The following is a 23,175-nucleotide window of genomic DNA, read 5'->3' on the forward strand; positions in this document are numbered from 1 at the left end:
CTAGGCGGGCTAACTGTATGTGCCATCTCTTACGGCCTTCCATAGGTCTGGTGGCATTCTTCCCATTTCGGCCATCAAGTCCCGGCGGTGATGGCATGCTGCCCTACGATCATGACATCAATGCTACGATGATGCAGACCTGAATAACCTGGAGGCCTGATTACCTATCTTGGATAAGGTTTCCATAGACCGGACGATGGAGTCGATGGTGAAGAAACCATAGACGCCGTCGCGGGCGTGGGGCTCGCTGAAAAGGGTTCGTGTTGAACAGGATGAACGTAGGAGAGCACTGTGGAGAGGAGGAAGTTTCGGGACATGATTCTTGAACAAAACGCTAGGAGTAAACGGTAGGCGTGCAGTGAAAGAGCAAAAAGAAGGTATTTTACTTATTTTCATCCGAGCTCGAAACACACAGAATTGGTATGTACCACCGGCTAGACATTTGACAGGTGTCTTTGGAAATACAACTTTATTGCTGCAAATTCAACCCCCGTAGATGTCATCTTCACCTAATTGTCAGCCTTCAAATACAGCAGCTTTACCTAAGCCCCTTTATTCACACTGCCTCATGACGAACGGTGACATTTCGCAATGATTTTGCTCTCCTATGGATGCACTATGGGTATTCTATCATCCCTCACCACCTTCTTTCCATACATCATATCATACTTCAACCTCGCCCCTATCTACACCACCCTAACCACGGTTGATCGTATTACCAGCCCCCCTGGGGTTCTCCTCCACAAACTCATCCCACGCCCTAGCCTTATACATCTCCTTCTCGGCCTTTTCATAATCATCCTCATCCGGCTCCGGCACCTGCCCACTTGCCTCCCCTCCCCCCTCAATAATCCCACCTCTCCTTCTCTCTTCCTCCAGGTACTCATCAATCGTCATTGTCGGCAGATTATGACTCGGCCTAAACACCCCCTTGGCAATCTCCTGCCTGCTTGCCAACAGCGTAAACGGCTGCAGTGGCTTCCCCTGCTGTGACAAAATCGGTCCTCCTTTCCCTCCAAGAGCACGGTTCATTATGTCTAGTCTGTCGTTGTAACTGCCATCGCTGGTTATTCCCCGCCTACGCCTATCATCCTCGGCTTGCTGCTGGTTTTGCTGGGTCGATGGAGGTGGTTGGGAGGGTGCCATGGACAAGATCTCCATTTCCCGATTTAGAGAGTCGAGGGCGTTGAAGGTAAGGTGAACACGATAAGCTAGGTTAGCTAGGTGGACTTCTCGGACGACTTCCTCGTCGCCTGCTCCCGAGGGGATGTCTTCATCTTCTGTGGCGCCATACTCTGGACGGCCGCGGAGATATTCTAACTTTTGGTGGAGGGCTTTTTCTGTTTGGAAGTTTGCGATTTTGGCATTCCGGCGGACTGTTGGGTCGGAGGAGTTGGCGGTTGAAAAGGTGGATGGGGAGGAGGTGTAGGCTTCGAGGAGTTTGGCTGATTGGGGGGTGAGGAGGGAGTAGCTGTCTAGTAGGTGGAGGAAGCGCTCGTAGAAATCGCGGGCGGAGGTGAGGATTCTTTTGCGCTCGGGAAGGGAGGGGGTGGGGAGCTTTTGGGAGAGCTCGGCGAGGTGGTAGTTGATTAGGAGGAGGGGGAGGTCGGAGGTGGAGAGGTCTTCGAGAGATTCGTTGCGGGAGAAGAGAGAGAGGTGGGATATCAGGTGAAGGGACTCTTGGTAGTTCTTGATGGCGGAGGAGATGGCGTCGGCGTATTGTTGGGAGTTGGGAGTGAAGGCCTGGGTTTCCAGAGCGATGCGCTGGGCTTCGGCGTCAGCGAAGACAGCTTTGAGGGAGCGAGGCTCGGTTTCCATGGTTGCCTTCTATTCGATCCTAGAGTCTGAAAATGAATTGTATTTTTCAAAGATCTTTAGTTTCTCGGTCGGTGCTGGTGGATGCTGGTGTTGTCTTTGGCGGCCGCTTGATGTGGAGGGAGGGGCACTTGGAGAACCTGGAAATCCTGGCAGGGGTCCCTGAGCTCGGTCGACCCCACTTTGAAACTTCCCTACTGTAATAGAGCTGCCCCTCGTTTGATCTTATCGTAATCTAATCTAATCAATCAACGACACGTCACTGTTTGGGGGGCCCTCTCCTGGTGATCAAATCTGGGAGCAGTAACGGTCATAGCGAGTAGAGGAAGTTCTATAGCGGTTATCACAAGATTCACCTGCTCCAAGAAAAGTCCTCTCATCAAAACATGATTATTGACTGACAGATGCGTCATGTGGGCAGCTGCTGCCTCGATCGGTAAGTGGGGCGACTGACGGCACAATGGCGACCTTCTTCAACCATCGACTAACTTCTTTGGTGATGCATCAGGCCATCAGGTTTTCCAAGAGCACTCTGCCTATAACACCGCCCATGCGCGTCAGCCCCCGTCGCTTGCCCTCTCTTTCCGTGTTTGCCAGAGGAACCCGTTTGATCAGCTCAAGCAACAGCAGAATGGCGCTTCATCCCAAGCAAGTCGACAAGCTCATATGTATGTTTGACACCCGGCGTTTTTGGAAACGAGAAAATAGCTAACACGCCATATAGTCGCCCCCACCGGGACACCAGCACTACTGGATTCAGGCCCTACACTTCCTCCTGGACAGGCCGCCCAGTTCTTGAAAGCTGAGCGCCAAGGTGGTCTCAAGAGGACTGACGTCGACCCGGAGAGCCCTATCACACAATTCCACACGTGGTTCCAGCAAGCCTCGCTTCCCGAGGCCGGTGTTTTTCACCCAGAGACATGCACATTATCCACTGCCCAGCTTCCCTCTGGCCGTGTCTCCTCTCGTGTGGTATACATGAAGGAGCTTGATCACAAGGGATTTGTCATTTACAGCAACTTTGGAACCAGCGGTAAGGCTAGGGATTTGTTTGGTACCGCAGATGGGAAGAGTACAGGCAATCCATGGGCCTCTCTTGTGTTTTGGTGGGAGCCCTTGGAGAGGCAGGTCAGAGTAGAGGGAAGAGCAGAGAGACTTGCGCCAGAGGAAAGTCAAGTCTATTATGACACCAGAGCAAGAGGTAGTCGCATTGGTGCGTGGGCTAGTCAGCAGAGTTCAGTGCTGAAGCCCGATGCGAGCAAGGAGGGTGATGACGGGCGGTCACAGTTGGAGGGATGGGTCAAGGAGACAGAGAAGAAGTTCGAGGGTGCCGAGCAAATTCCAGTTCCTCCATTCTGGGGCGGCCTCAGAATTATTCCAGAGCGAGTGGAGTTCTGGCAGGGGAGGCAGAGCCGGTTGCACGATCGGTTTGTGTATGACCTTGTCGAGTGTCAGGATGGGAGCAAGAAGTGGCAGTTGGAGAGGCTAAGCCCATAAAGGGGACAGCGTCAAAACACACAGCTTTCTCAGTTAGGATTTGAGCCTTAATAAACTTGTTCACATTCACAGGTTTCCCGTCTCACAGAGTTGAGCTTCGTGATCGGGCGAAATCGAGGTTTGTTGCTCTACGCGGAAGCCTGCGGATAGTTGCAGAAGCTGATAGCTCCAGACTCAGAGACCACATCTTCCGCAGCAATCAACTGATCTGTTCAACTTTTAGAGCGTTTTCCGGGTGCTGGCTTTTTTCAATTTTATTATATTTCTTTTGGCTGCTCCGGGAACTCGCAACTGATCAGAAACACCTGCTCCAATCGCACCTTCTTCTTCAGTGGGAAAGCTCCCTTCTTGCGCCTTCTATTTACAGAGCAATTTTAACCCATCAATATCTGCCAACACTACCGGCTCTCATCAAACACTCTCCCAAAACTCTCACCGAACACTCTCACAGCCCGTATCTTTTCTCACTCTTACCCTATCTACCTAACTGCGCCACCGTGCTTTTCTCGCAACACAACCGACTAACTACCTTACCCATCCTTCTCACAACGCTGCCGAAGATGTCTCCGGGTGTGCTTCTATCACCGCCGGGCAGCCTAGTTGAGGGTGACCTATTGAGTCTGTATGGTTCAACCCCAGACACTGCAAGTCAAACCTCGCCAGATGCCAGCAGTGAGGCGAATGACGATGTTGACACCGACAGAGACGAGGACGATGGCAGTGGTAGAGGCAAGATATTCGAGGTCAACGATCCGCCAGGGCCGCGCAAGATGTCCGAGAAGAGGAGAGCAGACAATGCAAAGTTTGACATTTGGCTAGAGGAGAACCAGCAGAACCTGTCCAAAGGAGCTGGGAAGCTGGTGTTGGATGAGGAGAGGTCTGCCAACTGGCTGATGCGCGAGTTCGAGAACAAAAAGATCATCACGAGCCCGCGAGATTACCAGCTGGAGCTTTTTGAGCGGGCCAAGACCCAAAACACAATCGCAGTGCTGGACACCGGTATGTCTACCACTTGGACACTCCTTGGAACTCACATGGGCTAACTTCTGTTACAGGATCGGGAAAAACGCTCATTGCCGCCTTGCTTCTGAGATGGACGATACAAAACGAGCTCGAGAACCGATCCCAAGGCCAACCGAAGCGCATTGCCTTCTTTCTTGTGGACAAAGTAGCTCTCGTCTTTCAGCAGCATGCAGTCCTGACGTGCAACCTGGACTACTCGGTAGCCAAGTTTTGCGGACAGATGCTCGATCGATCGTCAGCGGAGTTTTGGGAGACCACATTCCAGGAGAATATGGCCATTGTCTGCACCTCGGAGATTCTCTACCAATGCCTCCACCATTCATACATCCGCATGGACCAGATCAATCTCTTGATATTTGATGAGTGCCATCATACCAAGAAAAACCACCCCTATGCCCGGATCATCAAAGACTTCTACATCCAAAATGAGGACAATGAAGCACGGCCGCGCATCTTGGGAATGACCGCCTCTCCTGTTGATGCCCAGATTGACCCAAGAATTGCTGCCGCTGAGCTCGAGGGTTTGCTTCACAGCCAGATCGCCACAGTTTCTGACCCAACCATCATTCAACATACCATCAGTTGTCCAAAAGAGGAGATAGTTCTGGAGTACGACAGAAGGCCTCGGCAGTGGACGACCCCTCTTCACCAGTCCATCAAGGCTCTGGTTGGGAACCATGATCACTTCACAAAGGCGTTTGTTTTCACCTCACAAGCAACAGCCGAACTGGGGCCATGGTGTGCTGACCGGTACTGGCAACTCTTCTTCAACCAAGACGACATCGCCAAACTCGAGACCCAAGCGGAGCGAAGTCTGCTTCGCCAAGGAGCCTTCAGCCAACTCATGGGTCTTGACAAGAACAGAGTGCGGGAGGCTCACGAGCTTGTGAAAAATCATGAATTTGAACAGCCTATTCTGGACACTCGGCTATTCTCCTCCAAGGTCATCGAGCTCTGGAAGACTCTTCATGATCAGTTCAGCAGTCAGGATCTTATAAGACGATGCATCGTCTTTGTGAAGCAGAGAAACACAGCAAACATTCTCGTTGACCTCCTCAAACAGCCGGAACTCAAAATTCCTGGTCTTGAGCCAGGTATTCTTGTAAGTTGACCCCTCTAGAAAATATCAACTTCTCTAACTCTAGTGAACAGATTGGCGGCGGGAGAAATGATTCCAGCTGGGAGAGCTCCAAGACTAGCTACCGCGATCAGGTCCTGACCATCATCAAGTTCAAGAAAGGAGAGCTCAACTGCATCTTTGCCACCTCGGTCGCGGAAGAGGGCCTTGATATTCCTGATTGCAACATCATCATCAGGTTCGACTTGTATGACACGTTGATTCAGTATATCCAATCTCGTGGGCGCGCTCGTCAAGAAAAGTCGACCTACATCCACATGATTGAGAGAGGGAACTCCGAGCAATTGCAAAAGATGAAACAGCTCAAGCAGAGCGAAGACGGACTCAGGAAGTTTTGCGAGGCGATGCCGGACACGCGAAAGCTGACCGGAAACAACTTCAAAATGGACTACTTTCTGAGGAAAGAGAAAGGCCAACGACAGTACACTGTTCCGGAGACTGGGGCAAAGTTGAACTACAAGCAGAGTCTCATCTGTCTTGCCAACTTTGTGTCATCACTCCCACACCCGCCAGAAACGAACCTAGCACCGGAATACATGGTCAATACCACCGAGGGCGGGTTTCAGTGTGAAGTTATCTTACCGGCTGCATCTCCGATCAGATCTGCCATCGGAAAAGTGCACGGCAGCAAGGCAGTAGCCAAGTGTTCAGCGGCCTTTGAGATGTGTCTTCAGCTTGTTCGGGGCAACTATTTGGACGCTCACCTTCGACCAACTCTTACCAAGCAGCTCCCCGCCATGCGTAATGCCCGTCTTGCCATCAGTTCCAAGAAGAAGGAAGAGTATGGCATGCGCATGAAGCCGGAGGTCTGGTCAACTCTCGGCGAGCCCACCGAGCTCTTTGTAACGGCCCTGACTTTGGAAAGTCCAGATTCACTTGGCAGACCGTCATTACCACTGTTGCTGCTCACACGAAGACGGATTCCTCAAGTTGCTTCGTTCCCTATCTATTTTGGAAAGTCTCGTTCCTCAATCGTCAATTTCGTACTGGCAGGTGAGCCCATTGAGGTGGATGAAGCGGAGCTAACCAGCTTGACCGCCTTCACTCTTTCGATATTCAAGGATGTTTTCAGCAAGGAGTACGAGGCGACATTTTTGGACTTGCCTTATTTTCTGGCTCCGACTTGCAAAGACCACTCCTTCGATTTTTCCGCGCCGGCATCAGACGAGCTTATCGATTGGGACACCGTCAAATACGTCCAAGAAAATAACATCGTTACTTACAACTTTGACGAACCGGATGACTTCTTTGAGCACAAATATGTCTGGGACCCCTGGGATGGTGCTCGCAAATTCTACCTTCGTGGACGCCGTCACGATATGAAACCTACAGACCCTGTGCCCGAAGGCATTGTCGCCCCCGGCCACAGGGCTTGGAGGACGACGTGTGACGCGCATGACATTCTGAACTACAGCAACAGTCTGTGGTCCAAGTCCCGAGCCAAGTTCAAGAGCCGGGGCGACCAAGCAGTGGTGGAGGCTGAACTATTGTCTACCCAGCGTAACCTTTTGGATGACAGTCTGGAGGGCGAAGACTTGGAACCAAAGCAGTGCTTCTTGGTTTTAGAACCATTAAAGATCTCACCAGTAAGGTACCCATTTTTTGAGTCGAATATTGCAACGCTAACAGACTGCAGCTTCCAGTTCAGGTTGTGGCTATGGCCTACAACTTTCCTGCCATCATTCACCGAGTCGATTCCAACTTGGTTGCCTTGGATGCGTGCAACATGCTGGGGTTGAATATCAGGCCAGACTTAGCGCTTGAAGCCTTCACCAAGGACAGCGACAACACTGATGAACAGGATGTTGAGCAGGTGAATTTCCAGCGCGGCATGGGCAACAATTACGAGAGACTGGAGTTTTTGGGCGATGCTTTCCTCAAAATGGCCACCACAATTGCCATCTACACCCTCATCCCTGACAAGGACGAGTTTGAGTACCACGTCGAGCGCATGATCTTGATTTGCAACCGGAACCTCTTCAACAACGCACTTGAGGTCAAGCTAGAAGAGTACATTCGATCCATGGCCTTCAACCGCCGCACTTGGTACCCAGAGGGCTTAACTCTCAAGCGCGGCAAACGAAAGGACATCAGGAAGAAGCATGTCTTGGCCGACAAGTCTATTGCCGATGTCTGCGAGGCCATCATCGGCGCCGCCTACCTTACTGCACAGGAAGCTGGCAACTTTGACATGGCCATTCAAGCAGTGACGAGAATGGTGAATGACAAGAACCATACGATGCAGACATGGTCTGACTACTACGCAGTGTACAAGAAACCTGCGTGGCAGACTATGCCAACAAACAGCGTGCAGGAAGACATGGCCGAAAAGTTTCACAAGAGGATGGGTTATCGATTTCAATATCCCCGTCTGCTGAGGAGCGCGTTCCAGCACCCGACTTACCCAACCTCGTGGGAGAGGCTCCCCAGCTACCAACGTCTTGAGTTCCTTGGCGACGCTTTGTTGGACATGGCATGCATTGACCATCTCTTCCATCGCTTCCCAGGGACCGACCCCCAGTGGCTGACCGAACACAAGATGGCCATGGTCTCCAACCAGTTCTTGGGCTGTCTCGCAGTCTACATTGGCTTCCACCGATCTCTCCAGCACAGCTCGCCTGCGGTCCAGTCCGAAATCGCGTCATACGTCACAGAAATTGAGGAGGCCCTCGCCGCTGCGAAAGTCGCTGCCGTACAAGAAGACAAGTCAGAGTCCGAATTTGCGAGAGACTTTTGGGTGGACTGCTCCCGCCCTCCCAAGTGCCTCCCAGATACGATCGAAGCTTACGTCGGCGCCATATTCGTCGACTCCTCCTACGACTACCAAACCGTCCAGGATTTCTTTGACAAGCACATCCAGTTCTGGTTTGAGGACATGAGGCTGTATGACACGTTTGCCAATAAACACCCCGTGACATTTCTGGGTCATGAGATGCAGCATCGGTTTCGGTGTCAGGAGTGGCGGTTGCTGACGAGGGAGATTATGGTTGATAATGATGAGGAGGGGGGTATGATGGGGGAAAAGCAGGTTGTTTGTGCGGTGATGGTGCATGGGCAGAAGCTGGCGCATGCGGTGGCACAGAGTGCGAGGTGTTCCAAGATTGAGGCGGCGAAGAAGGCGCTGAGGGAGTTGGAGGGGTGGGAGCAGGGGGAGTTCAGACGGAGGGTAGGGTGTGATTGTAAGGTGGTAGGGGAGGTGGAGGGGAAGGATGGGGAGAAGGGAGAAGAGGTTGAGATTGAGGTGTATGGGGATACTATTTGATGGTAGGTAGGGATGGTATTTGATTTGGGAATTTGGAAGGGTGAAGATGAGAGGGATTTGGTAGAGGTTATGTAGATAGGCGGATGGAGGGGTTAAGCAAAAGCGGTGCGTTTGACAAAAATGAGAAGCGAACTTTCTCTGATTGTGTTTTGTCACTTGTGATATGTCATGTTGAAGTAGGTTGCAAAAAATGAATGAGTCTGTCTTGATGTAAATAAATGTGTGCGGTGTCTGTGGTGTCTAGTGGGATTTTAGGAAAAAGGGGGAAGTAAACAGACGTGTGCGCTTGTCTGGACAACGTAGTCAGTTACATAAGCAGCAAAAAACATCTTCGACATCAAGCTGACCCAATCGCACCCTTGCTTTTCTTCTCACCCACTTTAAATGCAACGCTTTCTAGTTACTTACCTCCACTTTACTACGCTACTTGAGTGTTGAAAAGTTTGGAGTGTGTAACTCATCATGAAGCCCTCTTTGTAGCGTTGTTATGGTCGATATAATAATATTTTCGGGAATTAGTGGTCACATACGACCATAACCAACTGAAAGCTCGGGATCCCGTCCGCTCTCCCCTAGATAAGCAGTTGAGTGCCGAACTAGTACTCAGGTGGGTGACCACTGGGGAATCCTCGGTGATGTATGTTTTTGCCGAATTTTTGAACCCCACTGGCAAATCTGGGCACCCCCGAGCCAAGCCCTGCCTGTTAGAGGGAAAGAGGGCTTGGAGAGGACATATATTTACCCTAAAGCTGCAGCAGATGGGGCAGTATTCTATGTACAGGGAGGGGTGAGTAAGTTGGTGGTCACGAAGGAAGATTGATGAGAGAAAGTGTTAACTGAGGTGTCACGGCGAAGCTGGGTGTTAAAGGATGTGGGTGAGGTATGCTATGTGAGATGAGATTTGTGAGTGTTCCAAACTTGCCACCCCCGAATACTCTCGATATTGTGCAACCGTATCATACATAAGATTTTCTTGTATGTCTTACTTCATGAGCTTATCGAATATCATTTATGGGATTCTGCCTACAGCCTTATTTTCTGACTCGTTCGTTTCAACTCTGCCTTCTTCTCTGAGATATTCGCACCAAAACTTACACAGTCTCTGTCAGCTGGTCTGCGGGAGGGGATTCTCTGTTGCTAGAAGCTTTTGAAGTCGAACAGTGAAGTTCCATTGTTGCTATGAGGGGCATCTAGGTTTGTTTTGTTATGTCTGTGAAAGTTGACTTGTTGTTTTGTAATCCTGTATGGGAAATGCGGTGGGATCCAAAGGCATAGCGAAATGTGAATGGCGCAAGAACCCAAAGGGATTAAGGCACCAATTCTCCTCGAAAGGGGCACTGTTAGTGATTGGAACCAATCAGCTATGTTTTGGCTTGCTTCTCGGATAACATCCGATCCATTCATGGGCGTTAACGTGAGATTTCAAGAAAATCAGTGGCATGGTGCTCAAGACTACAACAATATATATATATAACCTGGAGAAAAGCTCTTCGATGTCAAATCTTTTACTTACTACCGATAAGCTGAGGCTGATTGTGCTCACGTCCTCCTCCAAAGAAGTACGAAACAAACCGGGTTCCGTTGCGATACATGTCAAGCATGACATCCGACTTCACCTACGAGAATGTCCGCCTGCCCAATCCCTCCCACTACATCCGCCTCCTCCACCTCCACCCTCCTTCACCCCTAGTCCCCGGTGATGCCTTTTCATCTCCCCTCCACTGCTCAATCTCTGTCTGCTCCATTGACCAACCCACCCCTTACCACGCCATCTCCTACACATGGGGTCCTCCAAACCACGAGCGTCACTATCTTCAAGTTCATCATCATAACAACCCCGACTCACCATCCCAGCAACTCCCCATCACCACCTCCCCCGACACTGCCCTCCGCCATCTTCGCCAACTCGCCTCAGGGAAAGTAGCCACGCTCTGGATCGACCAAATCTGTATCAGCCAAGCCGATAACGCCTGGGATGAAAAGTCGAAGCAGGTCGGGATAATGCATATGATCTACTCATCTGCCGAGCAGGTGCGTGTGTGGCTGGGGCCGGCAGAAAATGGGTCAAACGAGGTGATGGAAATGTGGGAAGAAGTCGGCAGGAAATGCGAACAAGACGTCAATCTAGCCAGCTACTTCTTCTCCAACCTGAGTGCCATCCACACGCTTATCGACCATGTGAACAATCGGACTCCGGACGATCCAGTTACCCAGCAAATTCAGAGGTACTTGGACTGGGCGGCGCCGCGAATGAAGCCCTACCTGAAGGGGATGACGGTCATGTTTTCCCGGCCGTGGTTTCGTCGCGTTTGGGTGATTCAGGAGTTTCCCCTTGCGGCAAACACGGTGTTTGTTTGTGGGCTGAAGGTCACACAGGCGCAGTATCCGGCGTGGGTGCTGAACATGTATTCTCACTGCAGAAGCCGGATCTGACCGGGTGACTTGACAGAGGAGGACTTAGAGGTTTCGGATAAGTTATGGAATCCAGCGTTCAACACGTTGTTCACGATCAGGAAACGGAGACAGGATCATGATAATGCGGTGAAACGAGGTCTGCTGGGTAAAAACGAAAGCCCGCCACCGGGTCCGGGTGCTGAAGATTATTTGTTTGATCTCCTGGTCAAGACTTCGAGTGACCAGAGGATGGAGGCTACCGATCTGCGAGATAGAATCTACGTGTTGCTCGGCGTGGCGGTCGTTCGAGAGAAGCTGGAACGGTTGGGATTACAGCCAAATTATCAGAGGCGTAACTTCGAGGAGGTCCTACTGGCTACCGCTCGGGCTATCATACTCCGCGGGCAAGTGCAGATACTGTCCTTTTCCCAGTTTCCCAAGCAGCACACCCTTCCCTCCTGGGTACCGGAATGGAGACCTGGCCTGGCAACTCCATATTTCCACTACAGCAACAGGTCGCTAGGCCGTCTTCCCCCCATGTTCACCGCGTCTGGAAGCTCAAAACCCGCAGTTATCCAAATGGGTAACCCGGCCATCATCGGCCTGCGCGGTTGTCGAATCGATATCGTCGAGGACATATCCGACCCTTGGGCATAAACCGAGTGGGACATAAGCAATAACTCCTCCTACCTCACCTTTCTCCGACAAGTCCAAGCCCTTTGCGATCGATCTGCTGTCAAAGAACAGAATATTTATCCCTCCGAGCCACGCCGGGCGGAGGCATCCTGGCGAGTTCCCGTTGCAGACTGCGAGATCTCCCCAAACGGCCTGGCCCGCGCCACCACTGCGCAGTCAGCCGAGATGTATGCCTACTGTCTAGAATCATGCGAGCTGTTTGAGTCCGTCTCCCCGTCTCAATGGGATTCAAAGACTGCAGCTAGGCACGAGAAGCTCCGCCCGGGAAGTGTGTGTACTCTACGTGTCTGGGAAGGACAGCCAACAAGAGGCCATTTCTGACGGAGAGAGGGTATGTTGGCCTCGGACCACTTTCCACGCGAGCTGGAGACATTGTCGTCACTTTTTTTGGGGCACCGATCGTGTACCTTGTTCGACCGACGGCACGCGAGGGACATTTTGAGTTTCTTGGTGATGGCTACTGTGATGGGGTCATGGATGGAGAAGCGTGGGATGAAACAAAGGCTAAGACCTTCTTTCTTGTCTGATTCATGCTGTGTTTGAACAGAGAGGTTGGTGACCAAAAAGAAATTCTTGAGTATCCCAAAAAGATATATATAACATACAACACCGAGGATTCCCCAGTGGTCACCCACCTGAGTACTAGTTCGGCACTCAACTGCTTATCTAGGGGAGAGCGGACGGGATCCCGAGCTTTCAGTTGGTTATGGTCGTATGTGGTGGTTGATGCAGGAAATAGAGCTTGTGTTTGGTGGTGGTGGCGAAGATAGAAATGGAGGCTACGGCAGAAGATCAGGGGCTTGGGAGGCGATGGATGGGGCGCTTGATCAGCTTCTAAGGGGGACTTGGAGGTGGTACGAGATACAAAGGTCCTTTTTAAGGAGTAAGAAGCTGCCCTGAGTCCTTGTGTGTTTTGGTTGACAGAGCAAGGTTTTATCGTTTTGTTCAGAACGAGGTTATCAGAGATTGTCTTTGAGATGAGGATGATGAACTTTAGGGCAATTGCGTCTACAAGAATGGATATTGCAGTGAGTCCAGGCCGCGATCTCTGTTGTTGTGCTTTGATGGCAATACTGAATTGTACTCGATCTGACCAACATCCTCGAGCTCGGGTAGAGAGGTAGGACAACCATGTTTCCATGCAGTACCATGGCGGCTTACTACCTATTTTCTGCATTCCCTTTTGAGAGTTTTAGTCTGGGCATTCTTCATCCGAGGCTAATGCTACCAGGAGTGGCAGTTGTGTCTGTGGTCCGTGAGCATTTTAATTCCTAGAAGATCCTCACTACGTCTCGAACACAGCCCTTGGCAATCCGAACTAGAACCGCAATCTCAAACCAAATACCAATGCTGTCTGTTTGCCTTGGATGCTTCAATCACTCCAAAACCACCCGCGAACCAATAATTTTCTTGTTGCCTGGTTGCTCAGTTTCACCGGACTGTGTGGCAACATAATCTTGGCATCACCCCCATCAACTCACCTCTCATTACCTCCCCATTGCCTCCCATCCATCACCTCACAATCACGATTCCCAACACCCACACACCTCCAAACTACAATCGAGTACCAGAGTAATGTAACTCATCGTATTTACTCCGAGCTATAATAGCTACTCTATTCCCCTCGGCCGGGTATTCCGCTCTTGCAATAACACCGTCTAAAATCTAACCGACCGCAACAAGCAATGTGATATCCGCAACAAGCAACGCAATGCCAAAGCCATTTTCCATAGTATAACGCACCGTATCCCATCCCTCTTCCCTCCTTCTCCCCCACACATCCCACAAACCCCCCCAAAAAGCAAATACCATGTACTTGTGAGTCTCCCGCATCAATAATTACATATACATAACCCCTTCCCCCATCCATTTCACCCCCTTTTCGTGTTTGGAAATGTAGAATCAAGCCAGAAACCCATCCACACCATCAACCCCCCTACCCTGTAGGATTATTTTTCAACAAATCATACAACGCCTGCTCCCCCCCATCAATACTGCTATAAGTATGACTCGACAAATTCATCGACCGATGCTGCTGCCCATGACTTTCTCCCCCATGACCTCCCCCATGCGCATGACTTCCCCCACTTCCCGAGTAACCCCCGCTCCCACCAGCCGCCGCCGCAGTCGCAGAGCTGTACGCCGACGAGGCATTATTCCCACTCTGAAAACCATACCAATTCTGCTGCTGATTGTTACTCGTATGCTGCTGCGGTTGGTTAGAGTACGTATTATAACTCTGTTGTTGATGCTGCTGGGTTTGTTGTTGCGGTTGTTGGGTGTGCTGCTGTTGCTGCTGATGACGCTGTGTCTGCTGCTGGTTATGCTGCTGAGATTGCTGCGCATACGTCGCCGTTGAGCTCCTAGTCTGCATTGTCGGCGGCTGAGGACGCATGTTAAACCCCTGAACTGCCTGAGATTGTTGGGTGTAAGAGTTGTTGCTGGAAGCAGATTGATTGGTGTTGTAGTTGTGAGAGTTCCGGGTCTGAGAAGTCGAAGTAGTTCCCCATTGGGAAGCGCTGGGTGTGACATCTGCCGTTGTGGTGTAAGAGGAGGCTACATTCTGGGATACCGGTGTTGAATGACTGGTTGATGAGGTCATGTGGTTTGTTCGGTTATAATTCTCGAGCGCCTTGTCAAAGTTGGAGAAGGAGGTCGTGTTCGTACTTGGCGCTGCCGGTGTGCTGGAATAGGGCTGGTAGCCTATGCGGTCATTAGACGAATCGGCTCTTGAAGCACTTGCGCTGGCAGTGTTCGAGTACTGGTTGTAGTTGTAGCCCTGTGTCGAGGTCGACATCGAATCTGGCTGAGTTGTCTGCTGTGAGGACTGAGTAGCAGAGTAACCCGAGGTATTTGTCACTGACTGCGTCGGCTGAGGCTGGCGCGAGGCATTGTTCACAGAGGTCTGAGATCGGTTGCTCTGCCGACTCTTGGTCCGAGAAAGCTGTGCCGCCGACTGGTAGGGAGAAGTGCGTGCAGCTTGAGCAGGCTGTGTGGCCGCAGGACGGTTGGCACTGGTCCAAGCAGACGGTTGCTGTTGTCGGAGGTCGTCATAACCTTGGGAAACTGGAGCAGACCTCTTACTTCTATGCTGTCTTGGTGAAGTCCGGGTTGGCATCGCTGTAGCTGGAGCTGGAGCAGGAGCAGGAGCAGACCAAGCACTTGTTTGGCTTGTCTGATTGCTGTGACTGGCGGTATGAGTGTTGCTGTGATGAGAGGGCTGGCTAGTTGGCAGGCTTCTTCTCGGCCTCGTGGGTGGTTCTACCACCCTCGTGTGCTGCGGCTGGGGCATTGTGTTGTGATTTTCCGGATATGTAAACTCAGGTATAGTCGGAGCAACAGGTTCCAGTACCGGAGGAGTGATATACTCCATTGGGGCAGGTTCCACAGGTGCCGTGGTTATGCCTGGCTGTGCTAGTTCTGTATGGGTTGTGGAAGTTTGAGGGAAGGTTAGCCCTGAAGAGTGGTGATATAACCCGTGAGCTTGAGAGAAGGTATCGGAGGGTGATTCGATTTGATGAGGGTAGTCATGAGCCACTGGTTCTGGCGCTTCTTCAATTGAGTCTGGCGAAAGCTCTTGGGAGGCTTGGTGGTCTTCGGCAGGCTCGGTGTGAAATCCAGGTGACCCTAAATCTTCAGGTTCATCGTCTGGAATAGCAACGGGGGCTGGCTCTGGTGCACTTGGTGCAGCCAATGCCTCTGGACCGACATTCGACTCCTTGCCCCGTATTCTGTGGGAATAGTGGCACAACCAACCTTTGGCGAGACAATTTTGACACACAGGTCGCGCTTTGTCGCACTATAACATGTGTTAGCCTCTCCGGTTCTACTCGTTCTAGAACATGTCTTACCTTGGAGTCTTTGGGTGGCTTGTGAGTCCGGCAGTTGTCACACACACCACGTGGGGGTTTCTTGCCTTCCACCGCGCCGGAATAGACATGTACAATAGGGGCAACGGGTGCAACAGGCTCCTCTGGCTGGAGCTCTGCCTCCGACTTCTTTTTCCGCGACCTCTTTTTGGGCGTCTTTGAAGCTGGCACCTGAACTGGAGGGCTCTGGGATGGTGTGCTTTGCTCTGAATTTGCCCCGTCCTTGGTAGGATGTACAATTCGCAGTCTCTCCGCGCCATACTTCACAAGCATAGCCAGTGAATCCTTCTGCAAATCTGGCGACTGATTTGCAAAGATGTTAAACTGCTCAGTCGACAAGGTCTGTGGGTCAATTCCAGCATCAGCAAGTAATTTGTTAGCAACATTCCGTCTTCTCTCCAGCTCGCCTGGTGGGAGGTTGAAGACCGGGGGCACCGGATCGGCATAGTCTCCGTTCGGCTGAGCATTGTTAGCACCGTAGAATTCATTGTTGTAGAGCTGTCGCTCAGAAGGGTCGCCAACCGGACCAGCTGGGGCCGTCGAGTCCTTCTTCTTTCGCCGCTTCTTTGGCTGTGATGAATCCTCCACTGGAAGGCCATCCTCTCCTACAGCTCTCTTCCTCGATCGTGGTGTTTTTGCCTTGGTTTCCTTTAGTGCTCTCGGCTCTTTGCGTAGCCTTGGGGCTCTGGGTTCTTTCGGTTTATTTTCTGGTGTCTTTACGACAGGAGCAACTGGCGGAGGGGCAAGAAGCTCAATCAGTTGTCCAACAGTCTTGTGAAGCGGTGAGTGTTCGTACTTAACCTCGATGGTCCGCGAAGACTTGAGAAAGGATATCTTCAAGCACCCTCTGCAATCGAAAGCTGGCCGAGCTATAGGGTATATTGTTAGCAGTTATGCATATGGTATCCATCTCAAAGAAAAACATACAAAGATGGATAGGATCCTGTCCACCCTTCTCGCTCCATTCACTAATAACGGTCTTGGCGGGGGTCTTCGCAGCTTGCCGACTCCATGACTGCCATGAGTCCTTGCAAATGTAGCTGAAAGTCCAGCCCTGATCGGTCCTTGCAACAGCCCGTACTACCCACTGACTCCCATCAATCTGACCTAGCGATGTGGTGAGATGGCTAGCCACAAGCTTCTGAACCGCATTGTCGTCTGCCGGTTGATGGATGACAGCGTCACTAGCATTGACTCGACGGTTGGGTTGTCCATCACTGCCAATAACTGTAGGCCCAACACTGGCGCGCACCCCTTCACCAAGCGATGGATGGATGCTTGACGCGTTCTCCGAAGCTTCGTTCTCGTTTTCATTGACGGGGATCTCGAAGACGGCATTCGACCGGATCTGGAATGTCTCTGCGATGAAGTCGGCGCGGGTTTCGGTTACATGCCCTTGAAGAGCAGTTCGCAGCTTGTCCTGGAGCTCAAAGATGGAACCACACGTAGGTTTCGGTTGTTGTGCGCCGCCCAGGCTCAGACCCAGGCCACCGAGCAGCGCATCCATGTTGAAGTTATTGCGAACTGATTGTTGTGTTCATCTGCGGGGTTGTAGTACTCGAACGAAGTCGAACAAAGGCGGGCAGGGAAGTTGGAGATATTGGATTACAGGCGTGATCGTTGGTGGCTGCCGTGACTGGGATTAGCCCCTGCCCTTGACTATCGAACTCGCGATGCGTCACGGTGGTGGGCAATCGCAGCAATTGACACAGAAGACGCGCGTGGCGGGCAGCTCGAAATCAGGTGGGGTCTGTCGCTGTGTGTATACTTGGCTGCGGCTGGGAGCGGTATGGCCTGTGCGTGTCAGCTGGAAATTGCCCAGTCTGGGAGAGGCAGCCGAATGGAAAATGCGGTTATTGGTCTTTACGAGAGCAGTAGAAATAGGGTTATGGTTAGCTTCGATATGTGGATTCCGACTCTCAAATGCTTTATGTACGAGAAGTATAGATAACAACATTCCACATCGAAAGTATACAACAGTGAAGTATTGTAGAGCCAGATAGGAAAGCCTAGTTGTACACGGCATATGTAAGTCAAAACGGTTCATCCCAATGCCGCGCTATTACTAATCCAAACAAACATGAGTACATGAGGCCAGCCTCCCTCACGCATGCTCCTCGATCCATTGCTCGAGTCTCTCCAACAAATCAACCTTCTTTCCAGTTGTGCTGATTCCTTTGCTTGTCAAGATATCCTTGAGTACAGCCACCGTGAGCTTCTTCAATGTGTCGTTCTCCCAGGCAACTTTGAGCTCTGCGTTGCTCATTTGACCACCAGAACTAGCACTGCCTGCTGCGGCCTTTGGCCGCTTGGCCAGTCGTGGTCTTTCTTCCGCGTCGTCTTCTTCGAGTTCGCGTTTAGTGGCTCGGAGTTGCATAAACTCTTTCGCCTTGTCCGCCAACTCTTGTTTCCACTCGGCCATATACGCACCTACCCGCTTGTCAATTTGTCTGTATTTTGGTATAGTCAAGTCATCCAGGGCATCTGGAACATCCTCTTCAAGCGCCATGGCCTGGAGAATCTTGTAGTGCCACTGCAAAGCAGGGTTTGGGTATTTAAGAGGGTTGTATGTGGCCTTGGGCAGTTGAAGGTTCTGAATGATTTCTCTCATCTTGTCTGTCAGCTCATCCGCAGGCTTGATGGAGGTCTTGATTTCAACGCTTCTGATATCGTCTGCAAAGGGCAAGGGATAAAGCCAGAGCCCCGCAGGGAGATATGGTGCGGTTGAATCCTCGTCCTCGTCGTTGAGGTTTCCCGACGGAATGACAGCCACCATGACAGGATTGGCATTCTTTCGAGCAACGAACCATGCAATCCCGACCTTCTTGGAAGTCAATAGCTTCTGCCAAAGAGCCGAAAATACACGGGTTGAACCGACGTAACCGTCCTCGCTTGGGAAAATGAATGTTGACTTCTTGACTGAGGCCCACATTGGGAGGTTGGCCAGTGGCTTGAAGCCGATGATGCGGAGAACTTTGGTGTCGAGTTCCTTCAAGGACTTTGCTTCCTCGGGGGTGAAGTAAATGTACTCGCCGCCAAACTTGTAAGCCTTTTTGATTTCGCTCTTTTCAACGGTTCTCGCCTCGGAATCAACCTTGGTAGTTTCAGATTGAGCTAGTTGGGCTTGTTCTCCACCAAGCCACACATAGCAGGTGCGGGCGGGCTTTTGCTGGTGGAGTGGCATGTAGCCCTTGACTGTGATCGTAAGACCTGGAGCAAGCTCAAAGGGCATCCTGGAGAAATAAGATCGCTTTGGTGTTTGTTTTGAGTTGATATTGGAGATCAAGGAGTTGAGAAGAGTCAGGCCATCGCCCGATCTTGATGTTTTGACTCCTTCAGAGTTGTCCCCTTCCTCGACCGAACTGCGGTAGACGATATCCTACACTTGTTAGGCCACAGACGGGTAAATGTGCCAGGATTACTTACATCGTAGAATTTTGAGAGGTCGAAGGGCTTCTTCGCCCGGCTGACAGGGAATAGTTCAATCGTCACACCAAGATCATAGAGATCCTTGGCACGAACAGCTGCCGATGACTTGGCCTGTTTGTCGTTCCCGTGTGGATTCTCATTGTCTGTGATGATGAACAGTCTTCGCGAGCCGAAGTTGGCAGCATTGGTCGTGAAAATCTGGTTGGCACAAAAGAGCACATTCGACATGAGTACCGATTCCTTGGATGGAACAAGCACCTCATCGGCATCCTCTCCCTCCTCTACCAAATCTCTCAATTTCTTGACATCCTCCGCTCCTGGGACATCGAGCTCAGTGAAGAGGTAGCAGTGAGGATAGCCAGAGCCACTCCGACTACCAGTCTCGTCGCGGAATTTGGACTTTTCAGTCCCAAACAGCAGGATACCCATCATATCTTTTGGTTGGGCAATGATACGCTGTTGCATAAATTGATGGGCGCATTTCAGGGCGGCAACCACGGCGGAATCCTTATCGGACTTCTTGTCGTCGCTACTCGGAGGTGGCTCCAACATGGACGCGCTCGCGTCAATGGCGAACAGTACGGCATCTTTTTGAGTTTTGAAGTCCTGAGGTTTCGGTCAGCTTCAACTCTGATAATAATCATTGGTCTTTCACCAACATTCTCATCCAACTCATCCTCCTCCTCTTCGCCCCCATAGCGGCGGCCCTCATCGTCTCCCCAGGCCATTCCGATAGGAAATAAACTCCTTTCAGTTGTTGAAGTTTTCCTGAGAAATTTTGTTTCCACACGCCGTCCAATTGATGAGAACTGAATATTGCGCAGTTCAAGGGATAATCGACTCTCGCAACTCAACGGGCGAAATGAAATTATGTATGATGCAACCAGGTGTAAGCTTGAGACGCGCTAGAACCAGGCAGGCGCGTGACTGCCTAAACGCCAAATCACGTGCCTTCTTGTCACGAACAAAGCAATTGAAGCGCTCTTATTGGCAGCTGCCGCACGGACCGATCTCCAACGTCATTGGAGAAGGCCAAGATCGCAAAAGTCGGCCGACAGCAATTGCTACCGAACCATTCGGGGCAAACATGCGGAGTAATAAGAAAGTGTCCAGAACATCTATCAATTTACCCCGACATCGCCACCCAGACACTCTGTCCGAACTTTTTACACGAACAGTTCCAGAAGTCATCCGGTGACATATTTCAAAGCCTCACCTGTGTGTCTGACCCTCGATCCTCACCTTTCCACGCCGAACCATACCGGGATTTCGGCTGTGTGATTCTGTTATAAAATCACAAGCCACACCCGGATTGCCGGACTCCGTCATAGCCATGGCCTTCCGACTCCCGGCCGCCGCTTTGCGCCCTCTGCGATCTTCAGTCCTCCTTAAGCCTGTTGCGCAACAAACACGATGGCTTGCGACACCGACACCGTTCCCAGTAACACAGAACATGACCAGCTCTCGGGGGCCGACAGCCATGGTCTTCCTGAATATGGGCGGCCCCTCCACAACGGATGAGGTTGGCGATTTCCTCAGTAGATTATTTGTGCGCCAATCCTACCAACGCTTTCCTATTCCTCGCCAGTGACAGGTTTGACTGACTGTGTTTTCGTCTGCCAGGCCGATGCTGATCTTATTCCTCTTGGCCGCCTGCAAAACTACCTCGGTCCCCTCATCTCGAAGCGTCGTACCCCCAAAATCCAGAAGCAATACGCTGCCATCGGTGGCGGTTCCCCCATTCGCAAATGGTCTGAGCTCCAATGCGCGGAGATGTGCAAGCTACTCGACCAGATCTCCCCTGAGACTGCCCCTCATAAGCCCTACGTCGCCTTCCGCTATGCCAACCCCCTGACCGAGCATATGTACCGGCAATTATTGGCGGATGGTTTTGGTAATGGAAAAGGAGGTCGCGCCGTTGCTTTTACACAATACCCGCAGTATTCCTGTTCGACAACGGGAAGCAGTCTGAACGAGCTCTGGAAGTGGAGGCAGAGGCTGGAGGGTAAGGCCGGGCCGCTGGACGACGGGAGCGATGGGACTATCAAGTGGAGTGTGATTGATCGATGGCCGGTCCACCCTGGATTGGTCGAGGCTTTTGCGCAAAACATTGAGGCAAAGTTGCAGGAGTATCCTCCCGAGAGGAGGGACAAGGTTGTCTTGCTGTTTTCTGCGCACAGCTTGCCTATGACGGTCGTGAATAGGGGTATGTTACAGTCTTGTTTGGTTACGCAGCCGCAGTGCTAACATGCATCTAGGCGATCCCTATCCTGCCGAAGTTGGTGCGACAGTCCACGCTGTCATGCAGAGACTAGGCCATGTCAACCCTTACAGACTATGCTGGCAATCTCAGGTTGGCCCTCAGCCATGGCTCGGCCCGCAAACCCAGATGTCAGTTGAAGAGTACATTGCCAAGGGTCAGAAAGACTTGGTCTTGATTCCCATTGCCTTCACCTCGGATCACATCGAGACTCTCTACGAGCTCGATGAGGAGGTAATTGGCGAGTCGGGCCACAAAGACACCGTCAAGCGTGTTGAGAGTTTGAACGACAGCCCTGTGTTTATCAAGGCTTTGGCCGACTTGGCCAAGACCCATCTGGACAGCGGGATTGCGACTTCACCACAGATGAGTTTGAGGTGTCCTGGCTGCAAAAGCGACAGATGTCACGAGTCGAAGAAGTTTTTTGCCGCACAGGAGCTGGCATAAACAGAATTCAGCAGAAAAATGTATCTTACTGTGTAAACTTGTAATTGCGAGTGTTTGTTATGACTTTTGTATACCTAGGGAATTATGCAGGAGAGCTGGCAATGCAGCCCACCAGCAGTGTGCATTTGTCATCCGGACAATGCAGCACCCGACTGCCGATGAAGGATGCGGGATGGAAACCTGCCTCGTGCGTCATTTATTTAGAACGGCACTTGGAGGTACCACCAATAGATTACAAAGCTTCGTTATCTCTGTTGCTTTGTTGGTAGAATAAGTCTCCGAAGATGTCTTGCACTCGGACTTCGGGTAGTGTTATGGCTCTCCGACGCAGCCGGAAAGATTTAAACAAGCTATGATTGAAGCTTTTACCAGCGACCAACCGTTGGAAATTCTATGATCTACAAGAGGCTTTATTCATTGAGGAAGCTAAAGACTTGGAATTCCCCTCTCCCTATATAATCCACGGTTGTGGCTATTCCCTATCTAGTATAGTGTAATGATGTGCTTATTAAATCTCGGTAAAGAGAATTATTTAAACTAGAACTAATAAACAAATTAGGTTATAATTATAAATATATTATTAATTGTAATATTAGTTAGTTAAAAAGCTAAAGACTAATGAAAATAATAATATTAAAAATATTTAAGTGCTTTATAAAAATTAAAAAGGAATTTCCTATCAGTTACTTTAATAATTTCGTTGATTCTTTATAAATTTAAAATATTTTTCTAAATATACTTTTTCAAGTTAATTTAATAATATTTTTTTAAGTATTATTTTATTTTATTATTTACTTTTTTACTTTTATATTTCAAAACTTTTTTACTTTACTAAGTAGTTTTTTTTCGATTAGATTAATTATATTTTGTAAATTTATAATTGTTATGTTTATTATTAAAATATATTTAATAATAGTAATGCTATTGTTAAAATATAGCTTTGGTTTGTGGATTTTACAGTGTATTTAAGCCCTGTATATTACAAGGCCTTAGAGGCAATACGATGGCTTGAATTAGTAGTGTTTAGAGACTGCAGTTACTGGAGCGGAAGCTCGGCCTCCGGAAGCAATCCGAGGTCCCGGAAAGCCGAGCGCTAAGGCCGGTGCCCTGCAGTAGCCAAACAGTAGCGGCAACGTGACCTATAACGTGGCCTTTAACCTTATATTTAATTAGCGTATTTAGCGGGCGTTTAGGCTCGGAAAACGCGTGTTTAGACCCTATCTACTATAGTATTTTTTAGTCTATAAGGTTTAATTAATATACTGGTTCACTACACTTATTAGTGCCTTATAAGCTTATATTATAGTGATTCTCTTTTATATATTATAGGGCGCCGCCCCTGTAA

The 23,175-nt window shown here is 50.4% G+C and overlaps 7 protein-coding genes across 7 annotated transcripts; 3 read left to right on the plus strand and 4 right to left on the minus strand.

Annotated features, from left to right (window-relative positions):
- Nucleotides 1–696: 696 nt before the first annotated feature.
- On the minus strand, nucleotides 697–1,818 carry TAP42 (Type 2A phosphatase-associated protein 42; the record flags this gene model as incomplete). The annotated part of the gene is made up of 1 exon (XM_062914455.1): nucleotides 697–1,818. One exon carries the CDS (start codon nucleotides 1,816–1,818, stop codon nucleotides 697–699), a length of 1,122 nt encoding a protein of 373 aa, XP_062762697.1.
- Nucleotides 1,819–2,072: 254 nt separating this feature from the next.
- On the plus strand, nucleotides 2,073–3,312 carry PDX3 (pyridoxamine-phosphate oxidase; the record flags this gene model as incomplete). The annotated part of the gene is made up of 2 exons (XM_062914456.1): nucleotides 2,073–2,483; nucleotides 2,540–3,312. Exons 1-2 carry the CDS (start codon nucleotides 2,276–2,278, stop codon nucleotides 3,310–3,312), a joined length of 981 nt encoding a protein of 326 aa, XP_062762698.1. The 5' UTR covers nucleotides 2,073–2,275.
- A 560-nt stretch (nucleotides 3,313–3,872) lies between these two features.
- Nucleotides 3,873–8,844, plus strand: dcl1 (Dicer-like protein 1; the record flags this gene model as incomplete). The annotated part of the gene is made up of 4 exons (XM_062914457.1): nucleotides 3,873–4,311; nucleotides 4,368–5,437; nucleotides 5,488–7,059; nucleotides 7,110–8,844. 4 exons carry the CDS (start codon nucleotides 3,873–3,875, stop codon nucleotides 8,733–8,735), a joined length of 4,707 nt encoding a protein of 1,568 aa, XP_062762699.1. The 3' UTR covers nucleotides 8,736–8,844.
- Nucleotides 8,845–13,761: 4,917 nt separating this feature from the next.
- QC763_0091350 (uncharacterized protein) lies at nucleotides 13,762–14,943 on the minus strand (the record flags this gene model as incomplete). Its single annotated transcript, XM_062906245.1, has 2 exons — nucleotides 13,762–14,882; nucleotides 14,910–14,943. The coding sequence occupies 2 exons, from the start codon at nucleotides 14,941–14,943 to the stop codon at nucleotides 13,762–13,764; spliced, it is 1,155 nt and encodes a 384-aa protein (XP_062762700.1).
- Nucleotides 14,944–15,452: 509 nt separating this feature from the next.
- On the minus strand, nucleotides 15,453–17,201 carry QC763_0091360 (uncharacterized protein; the record flags this gene model as incomplete). Its single annotated transcript, XM_062906246.1, has 3 exons — nucleotides 15,453–15,614; nucleotides 15,677–16,563; nucleotides 16,622–17,201. The coding sequence occupies 3 exons, from the start codon at nucleotides 17,199–17,201 to the stop codon at nucleotides 15,453–15,455; spliced, it is 1,629 nt and encodes a 542-aa protein (XP_062762701.1).
- A 597-nt stretch (nucleotides 17,202–17,798) lies between these two features.
- QC763_606180 (ATP-dependent DNA helicase II subunit 1) lies at nucleotides 17,799–21,797 on the minus strand (the record flags this gene model as incomplete). The annotated part of the gene is made up of 3 exons (XM_062914458.1): nucleotides 19,783–21,797; nucleotides 19,121–19,729; nucleotides 17,799–19,073 (listed from the first exon to the last, which is right to left on the minus strand). The coding sequence occupies exons 1-3, from the start codon at nucleotides 19,849–19,851 to the stop codon at nucleotides 17,799–17,801; spliced, it is 1,953 nt and encodes a 650-aa protein (XP_062762702.1). The 5' UTR covers nucleotides 19,852–21,797.
- HEM15 (ferrochelatase hem15) lies at nucleotides 20,174–21,879 on the plus strand. The gene is made up of 3 exons (XM_062914459.1): nucleotides 20,174–20,672; nucleotides 20,747–21,329; nucleotides 21,382–21,879. The coding sequence occupies exons 1-3, from the start codon at nucleotides 20,457–20,459 to the stop codon at nucleotides 21,828–21,830; spliced, it is 1,248 nt and encodes a 415-aa protein (XP_062762703.1). The 5' UTR covers nucleotides 20,174–20,456; the 3' UTR covers nucleotides 21,831–21,879.
- The last annotated feature ends 1,296 nt before the right edge of the window (nucleotides 21,880–23,175 follow it).

This window comes from Podospora pseudopauciseta, chromosome 6, assembly GCF_035222475.1.
Source record: "Podospora pseudopauciseta strain CBS 411.78 chromosome 6, whole genome shotgun sequence".
NCBI lineage: Eukaryota > Fungi > Ascomycota > Sordariomycetes > Sordariales > Podosporaceae > Podospora > Podospora pseudopauciseta.